The sequence below is a fragment of the Pipra filicauda genome, unplaced genomic scaffold (assembly GCF_003945595.2).
Source record: "Pipra filicauda isolate LSUMZ 115617 unplaced genomic scaffold, ASM394559v2 scaffold121_size3267253_pilon, whole genome shotgun sequence".
Classification (NCBI taxonomy): domain Eukaryota; kingdom Metazoa; phylum Chordata; class Aves; order Passeriformes; family Pipridae; genus Pipra; species Pipra filicauda.
The window spans coordinates 1,264,466-1,292,404 of record NW_024103674.1 but is presented as its reverse complement, the minus strand read 5'-3'; the positions used below and the strand labels follow the sequence as shown (position 1 = coordinate 1,292,404).

At 44.6% G+C, this 27,939-nt stretch overlaps 1 protein-coding gene across 22 annotated transcripts in view; it reads left to right on the top strand.

Moving 5' to 3' along the window:
• Positions 1-6,827: 6,827 nt before the first annotated feature.
• Positions 6,828-27,939, top strand: part of DNM1 (dynamin 1) — a 66,716-nt gene continuing 45,604 nt past the window's right edge. For 14 of the 22 annotated variants that reach the window (XR_005565937.1, XR_005565936.1, XR_003542281.2 and 11 more), the window contains exon 1: positions 6,829-7,131. Coding sequence is in view for 13 of the 22 variants with exons in the window: in XM_027729958.2 (XP_027585759.1) it covers positions 6,971-7,131 (161 nt within the window). In the remaining 9 variants the exon portion in view is untranslated. Of the gene's footprint in view, positions 7,132-27,939 lie in introns of all 22 variants that reach the window. The other 8 variants (XR_005565935.1, XR_005565941.1, XM_027729959.2 and 5 more) reach the window with 1 other exon arrangement.

Here is a 27,939-nt window from a genome sequence, read left to right as displayed (position 1 = left end):
CAGATGGCATCCAACAGCGTGGGCTTTCTGCTCTTTGTGTTTTTTAAAATAGTCCAGGGGAATCTTTGGTAACCATCTCACCAAGGAGATGGAAAAAACCCAACGCAGCCTCTGGCCATTCATTGTGGTCACATCTTGGCAAACCTGCCATGAGAACCTGGAAGAAAACAAACAGGGGCTTTTGCAATATTGCTCTGTGCTGTAGCCTGAGATGACTTTTGTAACAGGTCCATCCCTTTTTTTTTTTTTTGGCATGGGGGGGTGGTTGCAGCAAAACCTTTCCTGCAGCACCTGTTTTCCATAAGAAAATTAATTTTAAGGATGTTCAGTACACACAGCCTCTGTATGAAAATGTACTGTGACTGTCATTTCTTCTTATACTAAACCTCACAAGGGTAAAGATGTGTTTCTACTTTTTGCTATTCCAGAGAATCCATCCTGAAATAATTTACTTTATAGTCTAATTATTCATGCCAATAAAGACTACTTGATTCATGAAAGGCCTTGGAATTGATTTTTAGCTGAAAGCATTGTAAGCTGAACACAGACAGTTACTGGTGATATACAGTTAGCATTAATAATTTTCAATGCAGCAGCATATGTTGATTTTTTCCTTTGGGCCTTTTTATACCATCCTGATTTTACAATAATCAATCTGGAGATGACCATCCATATTAATCAATGATGGGCCCTGTTCATGCCCAGAGTCCTTTACCAGGTCACAGCTGTCTGCACACAGAGAAAATGCTCTCCTGTTAAGCATGAAAGCTGAAATGTCATCCCAGGGAACACACACAGAGAGCAGAAAACATGCATGGAGTCTCTTTCAAATCATTTTGCATAATTGATCCTCTGCCCCTGTAATGGTGCTGTCAGAGCAGCCACCGGCCTGGCTGGTTTGTAGCAGTGGGGGAAAGGGTTAATCCTGTGCTTCCAGTCCATATAACGTGAGCCAGACCTGGGAAAGACAGGATTCTCGTATAGATAAACGTTAATCTGCAATTAGTGTCTTGTGGTTTTAATTCTACAACTGAAGTTCTTGTGTTCTATATATGTTTAACATTTGGAAATCTACAAAGCACCATGTTAATAAAAGATGCAGGTGACTAAGTCTATGGTTTCTTTACCATTAGATGTTATATTCTGACATAGTCTAGAGGCTCCCCTCATAGTCTGGGCTTTCCTCTCTGAGTTCCTGCATAGAAATCATTAAATAAACAACCTTTTTGAATTTATGAACAATGCAGAGATCTACTGCACTGAACACAAATCTGGACATGAATTTAGTTCTGTGCCTGCATAACACAAGCCAGGATTAGGGCTGTGGGAAGCACAGATGTCCTGTTTCATCAACCTACAACCCAAAGATTGATCTTCAGAGATGCCTTTATGTGCCAGACATGAACATCACACCTACCAGAGATGGTTTAACTGAATCCAGGAGAGAAGGTTCCAGATTCAGCTAATCACACTGTTCAGTCTGAAAGTCACATAGATGTAGGGTAACTGCAGAAAATCGAGTTAGGATCACTTCTTTCACTACAGGCAGCAAAACAGTGTGTCATAAGTTGACAGCCAAAGGGTACTGTCAGTGCCCACTGAGCATTGGTACACACACCTTGACCTCCCATCTCCTTTTTTTTTTCATGCAAGAAACATCTCTCTTTCAATTATTAAGCAGCTCACTGTGCAGTGGTAAATACAGGTCATAATGTGAGAATACACAGAAGCTCAAAAACATAGAGCCACAATGCAGGTCAGACACAATCACTCAATAACAACCCAGGTATCCTTGAGGCTTGGGCTGCACAAGCACTGTGCCTTAGTGACTATGGGAATGAATGAAACAGGATAAGAATTGGAAGTTCAAGGTTAGAGAATGATCCAGGAAGTGTCCTGCAATACAGAGATTGTCATCAGTGGAGCTGCAGGTCATAACTATAAGGCAGCCTGCACTACACCTCTGTGTGATTGGATCAGGGTTATGAAATTCCTTGGCAGATAAGAGGACAGACCACGTGAACGCTTTTAATTCAGGAGCTGGATTGTATTATATAGCCAAGTTTTTGCTGGGCCATATAAATTTGCTCCAGGGACCAGATGAGGCATGCAGATAACCAGAGATTTCTAATTTCCAGCACATGACTGCATTGTGCAGTTGTATGTTTTAATTTTGGCTTTTGCAACCCTTGGTGAAGCCACATTGCTTTTGAAAATCCAAGTGTTTCTCAGTGCCTCTGACAGCACCAACATACTGCAGTACCCACAATTTCCTCTGCAATCTGCAAGGATGGAGTTATTACTCATCCATTTCACCAGGATATAACTAGTTCTCACCATAATATATTTAAGCTTCCCAAACTTATTGGAGAAAAAACATATGGAGCTTCAAAGTACTTTTTTCTTCTGGTTTTGGGGCCTGTCTATTGAAAGAGTGGGCCAAGTTTCACCAGCCTCACTCCCAACAGCTGATATTAGTTACTGGAATTATACTGGTTTCCATGTCTGTTTTATCTGGAGGAGGACTGGATTCACACACATGAAAGCAGTAGCACACAACATTTCAAACCAAAATGATCTGTGCATTAAGGGATGTTTGCACCCATTCCTTGTAGTATTGTTCTAGAAACCTATTCCTGGTATTTCTTGATCAGCAGGACAGGCCACAGGAAATAAAGATACAATTTTTTATATCCATTTTGCCACGTGGTCAATCAGCTTCTACCAGTGATTTTCAGTTTCACAAGGTAAAATATCTGCCAGGAGCTATTTTGTGGCATCTTACTGGATGTGGAAAGCACAGAGAACTCAGCCTTTTTGCTCTTAAAATATTAATTTCAACTCTCATCCATTTTCAGATTCCATTTCTAATGGACTATAACATTCAGCTTATTTCTTTCCTTATGTATATTCTGGCTTCTGTGGAGTCACATTTCCTGTTTCCAGCAAATTTCGTGTTTCAGAAGAGAAGGAAGCATTTCACCGTTATTCTACAAAGGAAAGCTTTATTTGAAAATCAGAAATTAAAGGCTTTCAAATAGCTTTTGCAATAAATAAAAAAATTAGAAATTAACTTGTCCTCTCTGAGCAACTCATACCACAAGAGATCAGTGATGTTACTATGGTACAATTGCTGCCATAGGAGCAATTAAGAAACCATTTAAGTATCGATTTTATAATTTCTATCTCTATAGGCAACTTTACATAGTCATGGAAATTCAAGAGGCTAATTTTAATTAAGATTTTTAACTTTTGGTCAGATGTATCATGTATTTGATATTAATACAGACAATGACAATGCTAGACCTGAGTCTTTGTCGAGCTTCCAACCTCTCCTTTTAAACGTTCCATTTAAATTCTTATCTGTGTTTATAAACATTTTTAGGAACCCAAAGGGCCACTTCTACACACTGTTCAGAACATTCACAGCTGTACCTGGAGTCAGTAGGAACAGTTTGCAGGTAAGTTAAAGAATCACAAAATAATTGTATTCCAAGTTTTTTTTGCCTATTTTTTTTCTCTGAGGACTAAATGTGTTATTTTTGCAAGAGCAAGGAATGAAGGACAGAATCCAGCACTCAAATGTCTATTTCTAATTATGCTAACTAAACTGGGAGTTCTATTTGCATGAGGTGACAAAATCAGCATACAGAACTGTCCTTACGTGGATAGCCATACATAGAAACACACATATGCTTGCCCACATGCATTTTTAAAGTACATTCAGAAATAATTATAGCATCTTGGGTGGGGGAAGAATCTTTCATCCTCCTTGTTTTTATTTGCTCATATCATCAGTTTTTCTACCAAGGTAGAAAGAAATAGATTTTTTTTCCTATTCATTCCAGTTTATAAAATCCCTTTTAATTCCACGGACATTGCAGTTTTCCAATATGTCCCATGAGGAATGATCGCATAGTTGTTTTTCCTCATCTGCTGCATAAGTCACAGGTAGGAGGTATTACAGAATCAAAAGGCACATCTACTGCTAACATCCTTGCAACTCAGTTTGTGGCAGGAGAGAAAATGGAAGGCTCTGGGAGTGATTCCGAGTGCCTGCAGTTCACTTGTTCATCAATGGGAGGTGTAAGCTTCTAAAGCTTCAGAAAAATCCAAGCCTCGCTGTCTCAATACCCGAGTTCAGTGTCTGGGCTGAGCTACTGCAATTGCTGCAGAAGCGTTTAGACTTCACGGTATTAATGAGTTGTTGGAGGGTGACGCTGCAGGCAGACACTGATCTCATTTGCTTACAAACATCTCCGCAGGGCAGGGAAGCAGGAGCACATTCTGTGCATGTTTCAGTGTCACAGTAATACTGATCATTTAAAATTTGCAAATATTTCTGCAAGTTATTATTCCTTTTTTGTTTCTGTCTACCTGGAGAGCATCCTGTTACCTCCCCCCATCCCTCCTGTCCAATTTTGCCCTTTAAGACCACAGTCAGTTAGACCAAGGATCACATTTCCCAAAAACTAAGTATGAATGTCACAGAAAAGTAAAACCAGATACCATCGAGAGAAATACCTGCAAAGAAGTCATTCAGGAGCCTTAGTGCTGTTCCAGCTCCTTAACTAGCAACATAAACCCTATTTTCCCCCCCTCAGCCTTCAATATCAGCTGTTGACATGCTGTACTTTCAATAGTCTTTCACAAATACTTTTCAAAGCAAAAATATTAGTTCAGTTTTAGCTTTCCAGAAGAATGGTGTAATATAAATTATTATTTCTGGAGCTGGTTCACTCAGAACAAAATACCTACCTAGAGTGCACTGGGACAAAGCTTAGGAACCAACCTTTGAGTGAAGGTCAGACCCAAAGACTCCCTAGGCATGAAGGGCTGCAAGCACCTTAGAGACAAGCACTTCTCCATCATTCAGCAAGGAATGATAGTCCTGGGCTGAGTTTAAATAGAGCTCCTGGGCCCACAGATGTGGGCAGAAGCCCCAGGTGAGGCTGGTCATGGCCACTGAGGGTTATTAGTACAGCTGGTAAATTGTGTGAGGTGACTGCAGTGATGGGACTGGGCAATCTTTCTCTGTATTGCAGTTGGTGAACTTCGGGTTACAGCAGTCTCCGGGAAAAGGATAATTTTCTTCTTATGGTTCCTCAAATAATGTTACAAAGATGCTCATGGTCTGAAGTTCCCTGAGCATCAGCTCTGATCCAGGAAGGAAGGTGACATCATTATCTGAGCCTTTGATACTGTTCACTTTTCTTTTTGTGGTGACCTCTAACAAGGAGCAGCTAGCTACAGTGTTTTTTCTCCAGATTTCTTCAACATAAATTATCAGAATGGCTGCACAGATGCTCAAAGACTTTTGTCCACAGTCTACACTGAGTTTCTTAAGCTTGTTTTTCAAGATTTACTGAGAAATTTGCTGAGAGGAAAAAAATAGCATTGACAGCCCCCAAAAGAGCCCACGTGTGCCCTGCAGTGGTGTTACCCATACAGATGGAGCAGTTTATTTCCCTTCCTTCAGTGTTCTTACCTGCACGTTTGTGATGTGTTCAGAGCATTTCCTTGGGCATCTTCACTGACACAGTGAGGCAACCCTTCAACATGGTTGTTCCAGTTTCTGTGTATGTCCAGGTAGGTATTTTTGCATGGATTCCATTTGATGGACACCTGTAAATATTCCTTATTATAACTAAAACGTTGCTGTTTGAAGCAAAACAGACAGCTCAAAATCTGTTGCAGGTTTTTTTTATTCCTTTCCCCCACCACCCCCAGCTCGCTCTGAGCTGTGAACAGGAGTACTGGGTAGCACGAACTGAGAGGTGTTTGAAATGCAGCACTCTCCATCCTCCTGACTCACCCTTAGCCATCGGCTGCTTTTCTGAGCACTTGTTTTCACTGCTATACTTTCAAATCAAATATGGCCTCGCATTATATTCTTATTAAAAACCAATCCCTTTTAAAAAAACCCAAAGCAAGCTGTTGCCTCTTTATTCTAGGCAAGTGATTAAAAAAACCCCAAAATCTGGGTACATAACATGAAGCACCTGTTTGTGTTTCTGTAAAACAAACCTAGCAACAACAATCTACTGTTTGGCAGCTTTAAAGAGAAATTGATGCATATTTCATCTGTGTTTGAATGAAGATGAAGCAGCAGAATCACGATATGGTTTGGGTTGGAAGGAACCTTAAATACCATCTCGTTCCACCCCCCTGCCATGGACCTTCCACTGGACCAGGTTGCTTGGAGTGTGACAGCGTTTTTGCAAACATCCAGTTTAATCATATCAGTAATTTCTTGTATTCTGGTAATTTATAAGTGCTATTCTCACACAAAGCCCTCCCACGCAGGTGCATCAGCCGAATTCTCAGTTACTGTGACCGAACTGTGCAGGTGTATTGACTCACCAGCGTGGCTGTAAAGACCGAACTGTGCAGGTTTAGTAACCAAACCGTGTGGGTACATCAACCAAATCGTACATCTTCACTGGCTGCGTTGCACAGATCATATAAGTATAGTAGATAACAGATAATATAGATATAGTGACTGAATTCCACAGGGCCGTGCGGGCTTATGGACAGGTGCACTATGACTGACTGTGGAGCAGGCTGATGGGGACTCACACCCACACCGGCTGGGCCATACAGGCGTGTCAACCTGCCGCACACAGAAACAGCCCCGGGGGCAGCCTGGGTTGTTCTGCTTCTGGGCAGCGAGCTCCGTGTCTGCGGGCGCAACCCCCGGCGCCATCCCGGCCCGGGCCCCCTCAGCCCCCTCAGCCGCCGGACTACAACTCCCGTGGTGCACCGCGGCGCCGGCGCCTTTAACGCCCCCTGGCGGCGGCGCGGGGCGCTCTGCAGGCGCGGCGGGCGGGCTGAGGCGAGCGGAGCCCGGGCGGCGTCGAGCGGGGCGAGGGGCGCGGGCTGGAGCCGCTGCCCGCCCGCCCCACAGCCGGGGAGCGCCGCGGGAAGGGGTAGCTCGAGCTCGCCCCGAGCGAGGAGCAGCGCCGCAGCCATGGGGAACCGCGGGATGGAGGATCTCATCCCGCTGGTCAACCGGCTGCAGGACGCGTTCGCCGCCATCGGGCAGAACGCCAACCTCGACCTGCCGCAGATCGCCGTGGTGGGGGGGCAGAGCGCGGGCAAGAGCTCCGTGCTGGAGAATTTCGTCGGGAGGTGAGTGCGGGGATGGGGGGGTGGTGGTGGTGGTCCCCCGGGAGGGCGCGGGCAGAGCTGCCGCATGGACAGCGCGGTGCGGGCTCGGCGGCTCCGAGCGCGGTGCGGGGGCAGCGCCGCGGGGTCCGCGGGCGCTGCGCGGTGCGGGGTCCGCGGGCAGAGCCGCCGCGGGGACAGCGCGAGGTCCGCGGGCACGGCGCGATGTGGGCACGGCGCGGTGCGGGCACAGCACGGCTCGGCGGCTCCGAGCGCGGTGCGGGGACAGCGCTCCCTGCGCTCGGAGCTGCCCGGCCGGTGCGTGTGCGATGCGCGGGCAGCGCTGCAGGATGCCCGGGCGCTGCGGTGCAGGGGCTCGCAGAGGCAGGGAAGGGAGGGAGGGAGGGCTCCCCGCCCGGGGGATTCCGCAGCGGGGTCCCCGCCTCTGCCGCACCTTGGCGGCCGGTGCGGGCCCCCCCGTGCCCCCGGCTGTTACATAACGGAGGGGCCGAAGCGCCCGTGGGGGACCAGCCGCATCCACCCCCTGCTCCGTGCGGGGCTGCGGGGCTCAGGGATGGATGTTGTCGCTGCTGTGGGGGGAGTGTGATGCGGAGGGTGTTTAAGTTTAATCTGCTCCGTCCCCCTCCCCCAGCCCAGGCTCGCTGTCCTCCATAGCGGATGCCATGTCAGGAGCTGCGGGGAGGCTATAGGAAGGACGGGGTTAGAGCTCTCCTGTATGCTCAAATCCCCGGGTGCTACCATTTTGTGACAGGCAATATACTGATGCTTTCCCTTCATGTGACCTTCGCATTCATCATCTGCAACTTGAGTAAATTGCAGACCGGGCCGGCTGGTTATCTGCTCCAGCGCAGACACACAACACCTGGGGAGGGAGGGGGTTCCTCAGCCTGTTCCTGGCTTGGTAATTAATTGTATTAAGTGATACACAGGTTTTAGTTATCAAGGTCGTTTATTTTGTGCTATGAGGAGCATGCAGGTTGCTGGTGACTTGCCTTAAAAGCAGCGACTGCTGTGGTACCTGGTCAGATGCTTGTGTGGGTTTTTCTCTTTCAGCAAACTGCATTTGTGACAACATCTATTGGATCTCCTTCCCCCACCCCCACTTTTTCTTTTAAGCTGTTTGCTGCTGGATGGCTTATAAAGCTTTTTGACTGTCAGAAGGGTTTGTGATATGGGTTAATTGCTTGTTTAGCTGCAAGTAGCCCCAAATTCTGGATCTGTGCAAGGGTATCCTTGAGCAGGGTGTGCTGTCCGTACTGGGAAGAAGGCACAGGGATTGTATCTGGTACAATGAAAGCATAGTCAAAACAAGAGGTTTTTTTTTCTTAGCTATAGACTAAAGGAGTTTTTTTGTAAAATTCAAAGAGTTTGGGATCCTTTCTAGGTAACTTTCAAGAGTCCATGCAATGTATACCCCAGGGATGCTGGGATCATGCCAAGGGAAGGACATGGCAGAAACACATTTTGCTGAGCCTCAGGTCATAGTCCAGGATCCACTTGTTTGTCCATAGACACAGGAAGAAAATAACAATTCCTGTCACCCAAATGAAAAACTTGCTGGGCTGTAGCTTTCTAAGAAGAAGGGGAAAATGGATCTCCTGAAATCTGTGAGCAGAACGGGTTCACCTGTTGGCTCTGCTGTTTTCATGCTTTCTAAGTACTGGCAGCCTAACACAGTAAATCTTTTTAGAGGATCTGTGCAGGCAGTGCTGCAGTGGTGTCATAGATAACGTGTGGCTGTAGGGTCAGAGGAGGGTTTGTCGAAGGACAGTCGGTGTTTTTGGGGTACTCTGCCCCTCTCCTTTAGACTGAGCACACAAGGGGGTATATTAGTCCTTGGTGTGTCTCTACTGGCACCAATTTAGAACTGGGGATTTTATCTGCTTGGTGGAAAATAAACGAATCAAAGTGTTTTCTGTCTCGTTCTGATGACTCCTGTCCCTGGAGAACTTGTGACCTCACTGTGTCCCATCAGCTGTCTCTCTAGCAGCAAGTTATAGTGCTGTGGCTTTTAGAAAATGAAATAATGAAAGGTCCCCTGAGCAGAAGCTGAGACCTGTCTGCAGAAAAGCATTTAGAGGAAATAATTGGAGGGGAAATGGAAAATATGTCAGAGTGAAGAGGTCTTTCTCCATTTGATACCCTTGAGTGCTGGCTAGTTTAGAGACTGGTAACTTGAGACCTCTTACCACAGAATGTATGTGTATATGCTGCAAACCCCAGTCCTGTTAAAACAGTGTTGGGGCCCTGCCGTAATGTGGAGTCTTTTCTTTTTGTGTGGGTATTGGAAACCATGATAAGAAGCTATGGAAATAGTACCCAGAGTAAGCATGGCTCTTCAGTGTAATTGTGATAGGGGCTGTCTTTTGTCTGAATTGGCATAAGAAGAAATTGTGTGTAGACCTACTGTGTACAAATACAATCATTGCTGTAGTGTGGACATGACATATGTCACTGCTCCAGCTTGATACCAGGATGGTGGTGCAGCTATTGCTCAGCAGCTGCTGCTGCACAGTGAATGTGAGTGCTGATGAGTTTCTCCCTGAGTGGATGGAAATCTCTGCAAGAACAAATGCTGATGTGGTTGGTGCTGGCTGATGTGGACACTTCAGCAGAGGGGCTGGAGGCCGTGCCAGGGCTGGTTTCCCTGCTCTTGACTTGTGGGACTCCTTTCAAATTGTCATCAAGCCATGTTCCCCTAACAGGGGACACTTGCCCCCTGCCAGAGCCGTGCTGTGGCAGTGCAGAGCTTCAGTCTAGGGCTGCTGTGGGCACCTTGCAGTAGCACTGAGTTCCACACTTGCTGGAAACCTCAAAGCAGAGAGGAGCGATACTGACTGCCGTCAATATTTAGTTGCACATCTTACCAAACATATTTTTTTTCCTCCTGAATGCAATGGCTTACTAGCTGCTGCTAATTGCTCTTTCAGTGACACTTTACTCTGCTGTTAACAGATTATCCAACAGTGCAGAGCTTGTATTTATAATACCAGATGTCAGTGTGGCTGCTATGTGTGCTCTTGCTGCTGGAGACTCAGCATGGTGACTAGGATACAGGATGATGGTGTTAAAATCATTGAAGAGACGAGAGAAGCCACGTAGAAGCCAGACAGGTGACACATCTCTTCGTAGACTGGTTTATCCTGGGCCCCAGAACTGAAAGGAAGGTTAATCAGGTCAGCTCCAGGCATTTCCTGTTGGTGTGGTTATAGGCTTGTAGGATAACTCAGGTTGGAAGGGACCTCAGGGATCATTTAGTCTGTTGTTAAGGTGTTGTTACTTCTCTGCTGCCACCTTTTTTAAATAAGAAGGTCTTGGAGCAGGCACCAATACCAGCAAAATTGGTCTGATGAAAAGAACAAAGCATGTGGTATGTGCTAATTTGACTTGAGAGCCCGAAGGACCAATAAGGGGGATGTACAAGACAGCCCACGAGGCTGTTTGTATAATCATCCATGTTCATGCCACTCTTATTTTGCCATGTGAAAATAACAAATGTTTTCTTTAAATCCTGTGATCTCAGAGCGCTGTTACACAAATCTTTGAATTTGTGGGAGTATTACTGTTATCTGTGCTTTACAAACAGGAAAACTGAAAGCACTGGGCTGTGTTCAGATGGTTCCCTGTATGTCTGTGCCCTGTGGTGGTGGTGTCTGATCCAAGGCAGGGTGCTGGGACAGCTGCCTGGCTCTTTGTGGAGAAAACGAGGCACCTCTGACTTCTCTAGAACAGATGGTTTAAGGGGGCTGCTGAGGAGGCAGTGACTAAGGGCTGGGAACAGTAGGTGGAAGGACTTGAGTGGAGATGAAACCATCTTGTTTATGATCAAGGAACCCAATCAAAAAGTTGTGGGAAGTGAATCGGTGTTTACTTGATCCCAGACCTGAGCTGGTGGCTGGTACCCTGAAAGCATCCTGTCCTGGGAGCTTTTACACCCCAGATAGGGACACTTAGCAGCCTGCCACCAGGCTCAGATGGTCTGTGCTGAATTAGCTGATGTTTGTATGTTGTCTGAAAGGAACTGGAGGCAGGCGTGGACCTAAACTCAACTGTGTTGAGCTAACCTTGCCTTTTGTAGAACACTGAAATTTCCACGTGGATAAAAGAGCAGGGAATATGCAGCATTGCAACACCTGTGGCAGTGGAAAGGCTAAATGCCAGTTAAGCACAGCACTTGTGCTGCAGTAATTGCCTTGACAAAATCAGGCACGGGCCAGCAGTGATGTCCCATACTGAGGATGCAAAGCTAGATCCTGAGGCCACGGGATTTAGTTTGGCTTCAGGTGCAACTTTGAGGAGCAACTTAATCTGTTCATATCTCAACCTTCCCCAGCCATTTAGAGATACTTACAGCCCCAAGATATGATGAGAGAATGCCTTCCTTTGATAACACATACTTTGCTTTGTTATGGGAGGCTTATCCAGCAAAAAACTTCCAGAGGCCAACAGCAGCATTTAGCAGCTACCTAGAAGTGAAAGATCCTGAAGGGATGCATAGAGAGATGCAGATACTTGGCGTGTTCCTGCAGGAAAACTGTTTTGTCAATGATCTTTGTGCTTTTAGGTTGCTCATGCTGCTTCTGCAGTATGTGGTTTGTGAACTTGAATGCTGAGAACTGAGTGTTTAAAACTTGTAAAAATCGTAGCTGTGTTATGTATAGAGTGTGGATGTCTGTGCTGGGTAATGCTGAGCATCATTGCACTACTTCAGCAGCAGATTTAAATTTAAACACAAAGGTACACTCACTATGTTGCTCTGCTCTGGACATGAAAGGAGTTCTTAAATATGATTCTTCTAATTTTTTTTGTGCTCTGCTTTGAGATGTGTTTACATGCCCAGGGTGCTGGCAGAGAGATTAATTGCAAGTCACGGACCCTTAATTGTTGTATGATAAATACATCTGTGAGCCAACCAAATTCTGTGATGTATTAGCAGGTTAAAGGCATAGGCACTGCTTGGGAACTGACTTATTTAGGATTGCAGTGGATGGTGCAAGAGCCAGAAGTAGGATTCTGCTGTATAGAGAAATAAGTCCTTCACATGGCAGCAAGCCTTTGGTCTCCAGTGAAGGAAATACCTATTTTCATCTTAGATTAAATGGGGAAGGAAGAAAATGTGCAGCACTGGGGGGAAATGGGTAATGTGTTATAGCAGACCCCAAGATAAAATAATTTCACTTAAGAGAAATCTGTACAGCTCTGTGCAAACACTTGTGGGAGGAGGAATGCTAGAAGGAGATACATAATTAAGTTAAATTATAACATAACATGGATGGCTGTAAGGGAAAAACCCATGAATCTCAGTGTTTGCAGATTAGCATCAGTGTCTGCCTGTGTTTGTTGACTTGCTTTAATGCTATAGGGGTTGGCTCAGATAAATGCAAGTCTAATATTTTTTTCTACTTCCTGCAGCAGTTACAGGTTCTCTGCAGATCTTGCTGTCTGTATTCTTCAGCTTAACTCTTTAGTGATGATCTCATGCTTCTGGTAACTGCCCACCAGCCTTGTATTCTCTAGGAAAAGAGATCCTTATGGCATGTCTCAGATCATATCAGAATTTACCCAGGGAAAGGAAACCAGCTGTATCTCCAGTTGGGAAGCTGATGCTCAGTGCTGTGCAAGTTGGTGTTTGCCTGAACCTACTGGAGTGTGAAGATGACAGGTGGCCTTGTCAGTGCTGGAATTTGTCACCTGAGAGCTGACAGATCAGGGATGCCGCCTCTGCTTGTGTAAACTCTTCCTGGTTACCCTGATAATCCTCAAGTTGAGAGTCTTAGAGCATCCGGAGTTCTGATTAGTCCTTGCTGTACATTGAGATAAAGTAAGTGTTGTGGAATTTGTTGTGTGTTTGCTCAGTAAACGGTGTGCTGTGATGCTGGGCTGTAAAGCGTGTACAGAACCAGTGGGGAGAGAAATCAGAAGTTCCTACAAGCATTCCTCTGTGCTGAACTGTCAGCTGTTACTGCTTTTCAAAACTTGACATGCTTATCACACAGTCAAAAAACCCTAAATAAACCCAGGCAAAGCAGAGTTGAGCTTCTGTTTTTAAAGGGTACAGATTGTTTTCAGAAGCCATTCAGTGTCTGAGTGGGATTGCCAAGCCAAGTCCTTGAACCTGATTTCTCCAGATGCTCCCAGCAGGTAGAACCCAGCTAGACTTAAATAGAAGTGGGAGTCTGTCTGAGACTCCTCCTGTCTGAGGCAGCTTCTGAAAATGTTGTTCTAAGGCAGGAAGCTGATCCCCTTCCTGCTCTGGTGAATTCCTGAATGTCCCAGCTCTGTACTTCAGGTTTGAGTCTGTACAAGTGTGAGTAAAAGTCCTCCTGAGTAAGGATTTCTTGGCATCTTTAAGATGGACCTTTTTGAGGAGAAATGGAAGAAGTTGACAACTTAGCCTAAGTTAAGCAAGAAAACAGTTCTTGCTGTGTTCCAGCTATTGGGGTGAAACTTATTATGATGCCTTGAGCAGCGAATTTATTAGACAAGAACAAACCCATGTGTGCTCCACCCATGTGAGCCAGCACTCAGATTTTTGTTTCAGGCAGTACATTTGAGTGGCAAAACCAGAAGATTTACTGAAGGGGTGGCAGGCAGTCATTTAGAAGCATATGGTACTCAGCCTATGTGCCCAGTGTAAAATTGGTTTTGAGGTGGCGTCTGTGAAAGGAAATTTACTGATAAATATGCAGGGTAAACCTACTTCTTTAATAGCCACTGAAAAAAAACCACCCAAAAAGCTTTGGGTGTAATACTTTTTCTTTCTTGGACTCACAGATCTGTAACCATATGAGTCAGAGTACTGCTGGTTGGGAGGAGGGCTAAAACTAAATCTGGTCCAAAGGAAAAAAAAAAAGAGAAATCTAGTCATGCATGGTGGGAAAATAGCTCACTAGTGGGACAGTTCCTCATTCCACATGAAATTTTCTTTTGCTGGTCTCAGACCTGGTTTTGCACATCCTAATAGAGAGTAGAAGCTCAAGGTAAGAGAATATTGTCTGTAATTACAGGCAGATGGACGTGTTCAGCCTTGAGTGAAGTTAAATTCTTAGTGACTAATTCTTATACCTTTTTCTCCTTCCTTAAAGGAGAGGCTGTTGGTGTCTATCATGTATGTCGTGTAGGTGTATGTTATTAATGGACACTTGAAATAAGACTAGAAAAAGTTAACCATAAAGTACTAAACTGTTTTTCTTAGAAATAATGGAAAACTCCCTCTGTCTGAGCCCTTGGAAAGACCTGCCTTCTCTCCAGAAGTGTTGTGCCAAGAGCTTTAGCCGCTCATGCAGGTTGGTTTGTTCAGTGTTGTTGGTTACTTAGGTCTGCTCTGCAGAGGCTGGGTCTGGTGCAGCCACTTTGCTGGATTTGAGGAGTCAGGGTATTCTTAGAAAGCACTGGGAGATGAGAGGCTGCCCTAGATGAGCTGGTTGCACTTGAGTTTTTGAGCATGGTCTTTCAGAGCAGAGTTGGGTGGCACAGGAGGAATGAGCTCAGGGTTTTGTCCCTACTGACTTTTAGCACTTGGATGGTCTGGTCAGACTGCAAGCAGGACTGGTTCTGAAAGCTCCAAAAAGCTATTTCTCTTTATTTACATTTATCTGTGATCCTTTTGAAGCACACATCATGCTTATTTTGGGATAACTTGATGGAGTTTAGTCATAAGAACTGGATGTCTTGCTCAGGACTATCTACTATAAATACTGGGGTAGCTGTGAAGAGAGAGGGCTGAGAACATTTCAGTGTTCACTGAGCAACAGGCAAGACTGCATCAAAACACTGCAACAGGAGGGCACAATTTAATATTAGATATTTAAACAATTATTCCAGGTGACTCACTGATACTTTGTCCTTAGGTCCAGCTTTGTTTTCAGAGTCCTATTAGTAAATATTTTAATAACAGTTGAATATAAAGTAGCTCAATAGTTTTCTAAAGCTATTTTATATAGATGGGCAGGCAGGACAGTTAAGTTGCTGATGTTTGCTTCCTTCATGACCTTCAGGCTCATCACAGCTCCGAGGCTGGTGCTGACTACAGTAGATAACTCCTTTCTTTCCTTCAAGACACCGTACAGAAAGAACGAGCCCTGAGTCTGAAATCTAACAGCGTCTCTCTTTTCTCCAGAGCATCTGACATGGCAAGTTTTGGCAGACCCAGCCATGACCAAATGGAAGCGAGATGGTCCCTGGTTAGCAGCTTCTTGCAGTGCAGCATAACATGCTCTTGGGAGCTTCTTGGAAGCAGGCATTATGCAAGCTCCTCAAGCTGTGTCTCGCTGACTGGGAGCAAACTTGCCAGCTCCTGCCATTTTTCTGCAAGTCTTGTGACTCGTGTGGCTTTTCTTAGAGCCCTGGCCACAGCAACTGAGCAAACAGAAGAGCAGTGTAGCTTATTTATTGAAAACAGCAATTTCTAGCATGGTGGTTTGAGGGTCCCTTTTTTTTTTTTCTTTAAATGATGCTGTTTCCCTAAGTGCCCCTGGAGACAAGTATAAAGAATCCCAGAACTTCTGAGACCTGCATTGTCATCTCTTCCCTTCCTGAAAATCAGGGCTTAGTCCCAAAACTATAAGCTCTGCTAAAATACTTGTGTTGCAGTCGCAATGAACAATAAATTATACAAAATGAGGTTTGGAATAAACCCAGTGCCTCACTTGTGACGGAAATGGGAATTGAACTCGAGTCTCTAGGGCTGAAAATAATATTTTAATAATGTATTGCCTCACCAGTCCCCTTTAACTCTCCCTTTCCTGTTTCTTATGGCTTTAGGTTGTGTTGTTGCAGTGGTGTGGAAGGGTGAAGAGTTAACACAACAGACATGGGAACTGCTGGGCTCTGACTGTCATTTTGTGGCTGGGAAACACTCCTCCTGCAAGAATGGCCAGTGTAGTATATGGGATGTCTGAGAGAGGACACAGCCAATATTAAACTGATACTGCTGTGGATTTTGGCTGCAGAGCCAGGCAGTGTTGCTGTAATGCTGTATAAAAGCCGAGCATAAACTGCAGCTGTACTTCAGAGTAGTTTTTCAGATGCATTTAGACCCTTTCTCATAGTATCAATAGGCAGAAGTCTACAGAGATGCTGAGCAGTTGGTTCTCGACATCTGCAAATGTTTTCACAGCAGAGCTAACTTACCCTGGAGAGCACTAGGAAAAACTATTATTTTTGCCTCTTTTTTTTTTTTCCTTCTTCTTGAGAATGGAGATCCAGGGATGGGGGAGGCCACGCTGAATTTCTTAAAACAAGGAAAGAGGTATCTAAAAGCAAAAATCTGAAGTCTTTGTTCAGTTCCTCCTCTTTGCTTTCCTACCACTCTTGCATGTGTTAAGACAGAGTAAGTTACGTAGGATCTGACTCAGGGCTCTGACAAATTAACAGCCTGTTTCAGCTCTGAGAGCTCTTCCTCATCCAAGTACTTACAGACTTCTACAAAGAGAGGCTTATAATGAAAATAACTGTCCATTTGCCACCTGTCTTCCAGCACAGGAACAATTCTCTACCAGCAGGGGAATATACCTGATGACCTGTTAGTTCAGAATTAAACCAATAAACAACAAAGCTCTAACCCTCACAGGATTTATGGTGATATTTAGCCTCACTGACTTGTTTATGATCTACTCTGAGCTTACACTGCTCTGGGTCAGGATGGGACCCCTTGATTCTAATGCACATGGTCGGTTTTCTCTCTTTCTGGCTGCTGTGATCTCTCGTGTAATCTCTGGCTATTTCTTAAGCTGATTGTGCTTTTACTTTTAATAGAAGCTCTTCTATGAATAGCTGAGAGTTGCCTGAGCACGGTGGTGGCCTTGAGAGGAGATGTGTCGCAGTGGGGTTATAGCTGGGGGTGAGGAGGAGGTTGGTACATCCCGAAATGCAGAATATACCCTCAGGGATTGGTGCATGACATGTGTCACTGCAGAGCTGATGCTGCAGCTCCAGCACTGAAACTCAGGTCACCTCCTCTACATCACGCAGCTCTCAGCAGAGATCCCAGCAATTTACTTCTTCCCTCTGGGCTGTGCTACTTTGATTTGTTCCTGTTCTTAAACATTATTTATGCTTGTTCATTTCATACAAGTTGTGTTTGTTATTTGGGGCCTGCAAACTACCAGGCATCCCAAACTCATCTTAGAGAAAGGGTCCATTTCCTGAATGAATTTGTATAGACCATTGAAAGAATGATATTAAAAGAATACTTAAGTGCAAAAGAACAAGTGAGGCATTGCATTGGCACTTGATATTTTGCTATCTTCTTTTTGGACTAAGTTGAACTCACACTGGACACCTGGATGGGCAAAAGCAAATATCTTAGAAATCAGTGTATTGGTTTAAACAAGCAGAAGGGAGATACCAGGGGGAAGAATTTAGTTAAACCCTTTACTTTTGGAAAACAAGGAGAGGAATGGAAGACTGTAAGACTGTGGTCTGTTTGTCCAGGTGACTATGCCACAACTTTGCTAGGGGTTCAGAATGCCCATTGATAAGGCAACACCAGTTTTGACCTTCCTATTTGTTTTTTTTTTTATTTAAGCTCAGCCTTTTTGTCACCTCCTATGGTCACTGTCCAAACTTGAACAGAGAAAAATGTTCCCTGGGACATAAGAAGTGCTATTTCACCAGTTGCTCAAAAGGACTTTGGAACCAGCCAGGAGGTGAAAAGCTCATCTCTTCTGAGACTATTGATCCAACTTTCATTCTGGTATAGCCTGAAACAGAGGTGTCTTGCGTGGTTTTTGAAGTAGAGTTTAGTGCCTCTGACTTTGCTCTGCACTAGAGGTGTTGGCAGTCAGTCTGCTGGATCTTCTTCAAGGGCTTAGGAGGCAGAGCCTCTGCACCACGTTGCCAGCCAGGGTGATCCTAATTATATCTGGAACTGCAGAGGTGCAGTTCATAGCAAAGAGCCTGGCACTGTTCCTGCATATTTCTCCAGGCAGAGCAGAGGTGTAAATTGGCATCTTGAATTCCATCTGCAAGACAACAACCGTGCACTGTGGACAGTTTGGTCAGGGTGCCCAAGTGTGGCATAACTCTGTTGCCCCACAGAATTCTGTCCTTCCTGCCTGGCCTGTTGGAAAGGAAGCAGCCTTCCTCCCCATCCACAACACGCTCTGCCTCTTACCACTACCCGAGATAAACCATCAGGGTCCATGCATTCAACTTTATAAATCCACCACCCATGTGTAGCCACTAATAAGCACATCGTGATTTGAGGTACCCTCCTTCCTCATGCAGCTTCCGTTTGGGTTTGTGTCTGTGGGCTCATCAAAATGACTTTGCCTTTTTCAAGGAACTCTTTCAGCTGTCTGTACCCTTGGTAGCTTTCAGGCTCTGGGCAGACTGTCTCCTTTTTGAGCACACGGTGCTGCCTGGGAGTGGAGGAAGTGTCATCCTGCAGTGATGAAATGTGCCTTGAGCTACATTTGTTCTTCTCTTGGGTCTTGCAGCAAATACCAGGACTCCAGAGGTGGTGGAGTTCTGAAATGAAATCTAAGATGATACTTAGCACAAGTATTTGGTATCTTTGAGTCTACCATTTTACCTGGTTTCCTTCTCTGCAGGAGAGAAGGACAAAAAGGGGGATAAACCCCTTTTTATCCAGAGTCTCCACGCGATGAGCAGCACGAATATTAGTTACTGCTGCACAGTCTAGTGGTGTCCCTGAACAGAGGAGCCTTTCCTGCTGGGCAGCCTTTAGTCTGGACTCAGCTGCAGCTTGGCTCCAGAGAGCTTGGGCAGATTAAGACACTGGTGGTGGGAAATAGCAAGGTCAGCCTGCTGCTCATCGGTCTTAGCGTCCATTAATCCTGGGGCGTTACTGTGGCTGTGCTTTCCCATCAACCATTCCTGTCCCAGAGTTTTAGTGTACAGCTTGTCCTTTTGTTTTCTCCCAGCTCAAGTTGCAGGTGCTGAGCAGGTCATGTTTTTCAAGGCTGCAGCGCTGCTGTTATGGCAAAGCCAGGGTTTGTCCGTAGGTTTGTTTGTGCCAAAGCAGAGCAGTGTTGCTGCAGTGTTATGACAGATCAGTGCAGCTTGAGAAGGAGACAAGCAAAGATGCTTGGTCATGGATTTACCTTTATGGCCTTAAAGAAACCTGTCTTTCTGTGCTTCTGCCATCAGTACTGGACTAATTTGATGCTCTGGGGTGTTGCTGATGCCTGGTATTGTCTTCTTTGAGACTGGAAATTGCCAGGAGATTCTGGAGATAAAATTTACTTTTTTTTTTTTTTTTTTGCTAGGGTGTATATAATTTGGAGGAAAGCTTGCTCTCATGTTGTGATGGTGAAAATTCAGCAAGGCAGGCAGAAAGGTCTGGTTTACAGCTTCTGGGGTGGAGAATACATCATGCAGTGCAATATTTCTAGTGTTATGGTTATTTTTTTTACATGAGTGAAACCAGCCTTGTTTCCTTCCTCCTGGGATTTTAATTCTTGAAATCAAAACTGCATTTTCCACAAATGTGTAATCCTTACTGCCACATCCATTCAGGATACACCAGGCTGCTCATTCCCTTGAGTTCCTGATATTGTCATGCAGAATCAGTCCTGTGTTATTCTTTACCTCGAATATCCCAAGGCAGCAAGCGAGATCCAGGACTTCATTTTCTATTACTCAGAGGATCCCAGAGGAAGCTGCACAGCAGCAGTGCTGCAGTTTTCTGCTCTCTCCAGACTCTCCTTCCCCGGATCTGCAGCCTGGAGTCAATGCGGCATTTGCTATAACGGGCAGTGACTTTTTGAGATCAGGCAATGCACTGTCGGCTGTACCACTCTCTAAATAACCCCCCCACGGTAAAATGCAGAGCTCCAGACAAAAAAAAAAAATCCCTTTACAGTTTTTATTACTTGCAAACCCACAAAGAATCAATTGGCTCAGGAGTGCACGTGAGGTGCTGGAGTGCCCTGTTTTGATTTCCCATCGGTGTTCTACGTCCTCACGCGCTCTGGGCCGACCCATCTGCGTGAAGATAGCAGGGAGGGAGCCGGCGGATAAGTCAACCGTCAAAATGGAGGAGGGGAAGGAATATTCCTGATTAATTCTCTCCCAGCAGAGATGAACTGAAGCGAATGACATTTTGGATGAGATGGTCGGGTTTGTGTGCTGGGAGTACCTCTCGTTCCTCCTGCAAACTCTTGACCTATAGCTGTAGACACTTGCTTAAAACCTCTCAGCCACAGCAGCTTGGGGCTGCTGCCCAGCAGTGAGGGATGCAGGAGCTGTGTGGGCATCAAACTGATTTGTTTCTATGGAAACAGTAGATTTCACCATGTTTTAGGGAAGTAGGAGGGGAATTATCCCTCTGGGCCTGGTTCTGGCGCTCAGATTGGATTGGCTGCTGCACAGCAATTGTAGAGCAGCAGCCCATGAAGGGATTATCTATCTAGTCACTGATCACAATTAGGGAGAGGAGCACGTGGATCCAATCTGCCCCCATTGCAGGCTTCCTCCACAGGGGTGACACAGGACATGGTCATCATGTGCCAGGATTTCCAGGGTCACAGCCCTCCATGGCACTTAAAACCAGAGAGTTTAACCTTGGTTGCTCATAGGCAGAAAGGAGGGGCTGAATTACAGTGCAGGCAGCTGGGACTGGGTCCTGCCCAGACTCCTCAGTTGGGATGACTGAGGGGATGAACTCTGTCTGTGCCTCAACACACCTTCTAGGCAAGAGCTGAGAACTGTTTGTGATGTCTGCAAGGTCTGGAGAAAGCAGAGATCTTTCAGACAGGCTTGAAGTGTTGCTTGCTGATGAAATTATGAAATTATTGTACACCAAATATGTCGTGTTTGGTGTACTGCTTTCAGAAGGTCCCAGCACTTGAAGTCCTGTGACTGAGGGTGATGATTTTGAAGCCTTTTTTTCTAAAATGAAAATGAACCTTGTGAAACCAGAGAAGGGATCAAAGCATGAATATAAATCTCGAACAGGTTCAAATAAGAACAGTACTTACTAAACCCCATATATTCCTAGTGGTTTGTAGTACCAAGTTTGTGAAAATGGGCCCAGTGCCCTTGTGCAAGATGCCAGTGCTGGTCTTTCAGAAGGGACTGACCAACACCTCTGTATTTCAGGCTCCCAGGTCCTAAAGGCACTTGCCTATCCAGGCTCCAGCAATGACTGAGAGGGAGAGCTTACATTTCTAGATAGAAGGAAAGCAGAAAACTGACAAAAAGGGTATAATGTCTGTATATAGGAACTTCCACACGTGTTATGTAAACTGAGTTAGGGATGGAGGGCAGCTCTAGCAGAAATTCTTGCTTTATGCTTTGTAGTGCAGCCAGTGAGTTGATTGGATGGGATAATCCTGGTTATGGATTTGCAGGGGAGCATCAGAAGAATATAGCAATATCTCTGCCTTACTTTCAGGTCATCTAAAAATATATATATAGTAGACTTAGAAAGTCAGGCCAGATCCTGCTGCAAGGTCTACCAAGCATAAAGCTTGGGGTGTGCTGGCTTCCTTGGAATTACTGCAGACATACAGCAGCAGAAATGCCTGGGGCAAACTCTTGGCTATGCCAGTTCACTCTGCAGGCCCTCAGGCCTTTGACTAAAAGTGTAAGAATGCTTGTGACCTCCTTGGATGTCTCTTACTCTGTGGAAGCAGCACAGCCATGAAGCTCTTTAGTTGTGCATCTGATTAAGTTGTGCACAGAGGCTCTGGGAGCAGCCATGACTTGGCACAATGCACACAGCTGTCTTCCAGATTTTGATGGACCCTGAAGCTAGTGGAGTGTGAAACAGGAGAAAAGACAACCCAAAGGATTCAAATCAAAACAAACAATAGAAAACTTCTTATCTTGTCCCACTGCTTCCAGAGACCTGCATAGAGGCACGTGCAGGAGAGGGGCTGGGATGCAGAGAAAGGAGATGTGGAAGGAGTGAATGAGAGAGGCAGTGAATGCCATGGCTCCTGGGAACCAGTCTGTGCAGTCAGAGATAAGGCAGAAACACAGAATTTAGTGCACTCTGGAAGAGATTTAGTGTACTCTGGGAGGGGTGGGGGAGAGAACTGTTCCTAAGCAAGCGTTCCTGTAAAAATTGCTGTGTGCTTTCCTTTTGGCTTTTGCAGGGCCTGGGAAGGTGCTGCAGGCTGAAGTCTGGACACAACCATTGCAGCTGAAGTGAGAGAAAATTGCACAGGGTGCCCCCTCTCTAGTTGTCTGAGCCCCCTGAGCACACACTTGGCTCAACAAATGTGGGGAAAACACATTTTTGATTAACGCTTTGGATGTTCAAGGCATGAGACCCACAAGAGCACATGAATATGACAGTGCCTTTGAGTAACAAGTCTTTGTTCTCTTCTGTAGGAAAGATCTCTGCTCTACCAAAACTTACTAAGGCAACAGTACTAGAGACTGTCACCTGTATACCTGGATCAGTGGCCAGTAACTGTGCCGTGTCCCAGGATGAGAAGACAAGCCCTATGGCTGAGGTGGAAGCTCATTTAGCTGCTGTCTCTCCATGGCACATCATTTAGCCCCAAATGTCAGTGAAACAAACCTCACCATTATGCCTGTTCACGAGGAGCTGGATTTGACTGGCCAAACTTACTGTGTAGGCTTTCAAACAGCCAGGCATGCAGCTTTCTATGGAGGTGGGTTCTCTTGGAGGGGGCAGTCTCCTGAAAGGTTTCTTGTCTTTTCAGCAGAGCCTCTGGTGTGGGGTCGTGGTTTTTGAAATGTTGTGTTTTGCAATAAATGTAGGTTTCTGATGTGGCTTTATTTAGGTCATGTGTTAATTCTATGAACACACTACGTTTTTCTTACTTTGAATAAAGAGAGAGCACAATATGGGAAAAATATTCAGGAGAGCTCCAGGCCACACATCCTGCTCAGTGGTAAAAGACACAGGAAACAAAACAAAGATGATTCTTCCCTTGAAAATCATAATGTTAGTTCTGGAGCAGGATGTGTATAATACATGTAATACAACCTATTTCTACACTCATTTGTTTCAGTGAATTAGCACAGTTGCTGTCCTTCCATGTTTGAAGACCCCTCACTTGCTGGGCCTGTGCTGGTATCAGCTGCAAGGCTGTGCAGGGGCACAGAAGAATTCAAGGCAGACAGAGAGAAGGTGCCAACTTGAAAAGTTACTTTCTAGTTCATTCTCTGTCCTCTCTGACTCTTGTTTTCAAATTATCCAGTAGGATGCTATAAATGGGTCCATCTTATACCAGCAGTTGTGTTTTCCCTGCTTGGGCAGCACCTGTAGGTTTTTGGCAACTCACTTTTATGTGCAGCAAACTCCCCCACTTGTCTGCTTGGCCCTTTTGGTTACTGGCTCGGGGGAAAAGTGGCCAGGTGTTAGAGAGACTGTTTGAGGGCCAGAACTACTTAACAAAGCAATTGTAAGTGTTCCAAGCCAGCACAATAGTGTTAACCTCCCTCTGCCCTATTGTAAATAGGATCTCAAGGTACAAGGCAGTGGGAAGCCTTCTCTTTAATTTTTTTTGTTTCTGCTAACATGTATATTATGATGACACTCATGAACTATCGCCTGTCTTTATTTTTCACAATTGTTTTCTTGAATAATGAATCACTGTGCACAATAATATTACCAGTATACTGGAAAATGGTGTGCTTACAATAGATCTTTATTTCTATATGTATCCATTGTCTGGCCAGTACCAATTACACCCTAAGCAGTGCTATACCAAGTGCTTATGGAATTGCTTTCTTTCACTGTGGGTCAGGACTAGGCATGCTTGTGCTGTGGAGACAGGCAGATAAATAACACACATCCCCTGGCTTAAACTTAGCTAAGAGTGCTAACTTTAAAGCAAAAAAAAACCCCATGGCTTAACTAGAAATGAGACTTACCATGTGATTGAGTCTGTATGACTGATGTCCAAGTTCACATGGTGCAGCATGAAAAAATATGAAAGCAAAGGGCAGAGAAAAACATTTTGATTAGCAGCTTAATGGGTGTTGTTCATAATGTACCTGCTTTTAATGTTTGCTGTTCCTCTTGGCCTGTCTGGCTTTTTTTTAGTTGAGAAACACTTAGGGAAGAGTAGAGCTCGTAGAGGCCACAAAGTTAACAGGAAAGTCTGAATCTGCAATGCAGTGCTCTTGTTAACCTACTGGGTGGCAGGGGAAAGAACAAATTTGTCCTTGTTCTTGCCCCACATCCGAGTTATGGAATTGCTTACAAATGCACTTGCACGTCACTTGAAGGATCGGACCAGGAAGGTGCTCCAAGGGCAGGTCCTGCATCAGGCTTCTTCCTTCTGGTGGAACTAGATGATGTCTGATATGAAGGAGCACCAGGAGTTTAGTGTCCAAGAAGTGGAAAGCTACTACTGTTTCTGAGGTGTTTATTTAGGAGCCAACATGATTCATAGTAAACATTTTTAGTGTGTGGTTGATGTGTCACTTAGGTGTCAGCCTGTGCTCTAAGGATTCAGTTTGATGTGCTGGAGTAAGAATATGTTTGAAAACGTTAAGTGGTGTGCTGTGAGATGAAGTGCTGCTCAGGGAAATGTATAAGCTGTTCACAGCCTGTACGAAGATGTGGATTTTATCAGTTGGTGCAATGATTGCAAGAATTGTTTGTCAAAAGTACCAATGCCCTGAGATGGGCTTGGGATTCTTGTAATGCATAGTGTTGTCAGGAGCTAATGAAGAACTCTAGGTCTGGATGTGTGTGAGTGATGAATGATCAACTGCAAGACTTGACAGATAAAGATAGTTCAAAGCTTAAGCAGGAGCAGGTCTGAACTGTGTAACCAGACAGTAAAATCCATAGGGGCAGGATTGTATTTCTTGCAGTATATTGGCACAGTGCTTTGTGCAGTGCAATTCTGATTGAATTGCTGTCCCTGGGCACCACCAGAACACAGGAAATTACAAATACTGGAATTAAAATACAAACAGCCATGTGAAATTATGGAGGATGTCTGAATTTTAATTTTCTGAAACTAATATAATCCAAACTGGGGATTAATCACATCCCTTAATACCCTATTTGTCTATAGGCATTTAATAAGAAATCAAATTGAAATTAAATGATCAGATGGTGGTGTTCACTTCTGTTCTTTGGAACTACTTTTATGTCTTCATAAGCTGCTGTTTTGGCTCTTTAATTGAGGCTTTACCTTTTCTTGTGCTTTCTAATTCAAGAATCTCAAAGGACTGGCAAACCATTGACTGCAAGGATGCTGTGTTGGCATATCTAGATTAGGCCTAAATTTGTATTTCAGAGCCCTCTACAAACAGCTTTCCAAAGAGCTTTTCTGGAGGCAGGGAAAGTAAGTGGAGGTAGAAGCATTTGGTCTGTCTTCCATGTAGAACAAGAGATGGTACCATGGACTGGTTTTGACTGCTGATGAGTTCTGTTGCAACTTCAGTGAAGACTAAAATCACGTGTGAAGAAAGCTTTAGCTCAAAGTCCTTTCAGAAATACAGGTTCCAGGTACTAGGAAGGTATGAAACTGTTTTAATTATATAGTACAAAGAGTAGCTTGTTTGCAGGGCTCAATAAACCAGGGGCAAAATTAAACTTATAGTTCACTGACACATGTTCTTGGGTTTGCATGTGTATCATCTGTGTATCTTTTCCTTGTTGGAAAATTGAATTCTTGCTGGGTTCAGAGCTGGTTTTTACAAGGGCTTGTAAAACTGCATTTGTAGTGTCACATAACGGGTTGCAGTAAGTCTTCTTGTGTGGCCATATTGAGCATTTTAGAAGATAACAGCAAAAGGAAAGTGCCTCTGGGTCTCTCTGAAGACCTGCATGAATGCAGTCTCCTCTCATGGGTGTGTTTATAGCCAAAATTAAATTTCTTGGCCAGTGCTCCATAGTGATCTTTTGACAGACCTCAGGTGGCCTCTTATAAAAGTGATGAGCTGCCAAAAAGTAGACAGTGGCTCTGTGCAATGCAAAGGAGATGGGCAGCAGAGGTGCTTTCCATGTGAATTTGGTGGAAGGAGGGAATGCATGATGATATTTGCAGTGCAAGAGTATCTGTGGAGAAGCAATTGCAGTCTGAGCTGATGTGTAGGGATACCATTACTATGTTATACTGCCCTTCACTGTTAGGAAGTCGTGGTTGTCACTACTGGAATCGTGGCTAGGGGATCACAGAGATGCCAGATTGCTGGAATTAAATGCCACTGTAGCAGTTGCAGGAATCTCTAAGCCTTGGAGCCCGAAGCTAAAGCAGTGAGCTGACACTTCAGGCAAAGCATGAAGGGACAGACTGGCTCATGCAATCACTGCTCTTGTGTTTATCGGGTTTGAGAACATTTATTCCAGCAAAGCTGGTGGACTGGGCACATTATGCCCATAATGATCAGTGAGATGCTTTAGGACTCATTCTTCCTCCAGGCATCTCAGTATTCCTTGTTTAACAAGCAAACATCAGATCAGGTGTTTGACCAAAGGAGTAAACAAGTATTCTTTGGTCCAGCAAATTGTGTGTGTGTTCTTTGGCACCAAATGTGCCCCTGCTCCAGCAAACCAGCTCATCTAAGTAGCTTCTTTTAAAGGAGGCAGTCACATTTTCTTCAGTGTAGTAACAAAGAATAAACATGAGAAACATGTCTGAAAGTTTCAATGTGTGCCTCTTTGGGTAATCCCAAACTTTCCCTATGGGTATCTGTCCTACTTTTTTGATTGCATCTATCTTTGATTCCCTTTCCACAAGCAATTTGTCAATCTACTTTGTTTTATGAATAGTCTGGGAGAAGTGCCTTTGGTTGATGTTACCTTTAACTTCTAATCCTTTCTACTGTGCAAGTCATTAAATGAACTCTGAAACTCCTTTACAGAGCAAATGTGCTTTTTCTGTCACTAGTAACACCTTGTTGTTCTGTAGGATTATGAGTTACCCAATGCATGGAGGCTTTTTGTATATAGTGTTTGGCTTTAATTAAAACAAATTACCAAACCAACAGAACTATTAGGGAAACCTCAATTCCTAGTGTTCTGTTTATAAATGTATTATTGCGTGACATCAAGATTGCCTTAATATGTTTCCAGCGTGTTTGGATTTTGTTTCAGTCTACAGTGGCTGCTAGATTGTTTCCCACCCCTTCAGTGCTTTTTATTACTGTGTTACTAATGCAGCTTTTAGCCCAAATCTGCCCTTTAATGCAGCTCTGCATATGAAAATAGAAATAAGACTGGAAGGGATGATATGATTTGGGCTCGCCCTGGGGTGGCTGGTCAAGAACCACGTGTAAGCACTTCAGAAGTGAGCAATGCAAAATTCAGGTCACTTCCCTGCCTGAACTCTTTCAGCCTGAGACTCATGCTTGGTTCTTTTTGTTGTCTTGGTTTAGAAGAGGACATCTATCACTGATCAGGCCAAGAGTTTGCCTACCTTGATAGCCTCTCTCTGACAGTTATTAATAAAAGATGAGTGTGAAATACATGTAAATGAGTCTTCCAATAACTGGTGTTTTGGGAAATGTAGTTTATCTGAGCCTAGTTTTCCAACTCTTATACAATTCTTGGAATTGCATTGCCAGAACCAGTACATCAATATCTTGATAGGGAATTTTGAGTCAATAGCTGAGGAAGATAGAAGCAAATTAAGTATTTATATTCCCTGAGTACAGCTTCTCTGTCTGTTTTAGCTGCTTCTTTGTGTGTTTTCTGGCTGAAGCCTACCCAGAAGAAGTGGCACAGTGTGGTACTCCTGCTTAAAAGCATAGGAAATCAAATGCTGTCATGCACTTCTGCATGTTACAAAGCAACAAAAAAAGGAATTTCCAATTCTTATGATACAAAGTGAAGGAGGAAAACAGAGGGTTGGTGCCCTCAATCTGAGTAACACATTTCAGGCACAGCCCTGTAGAGTGAAG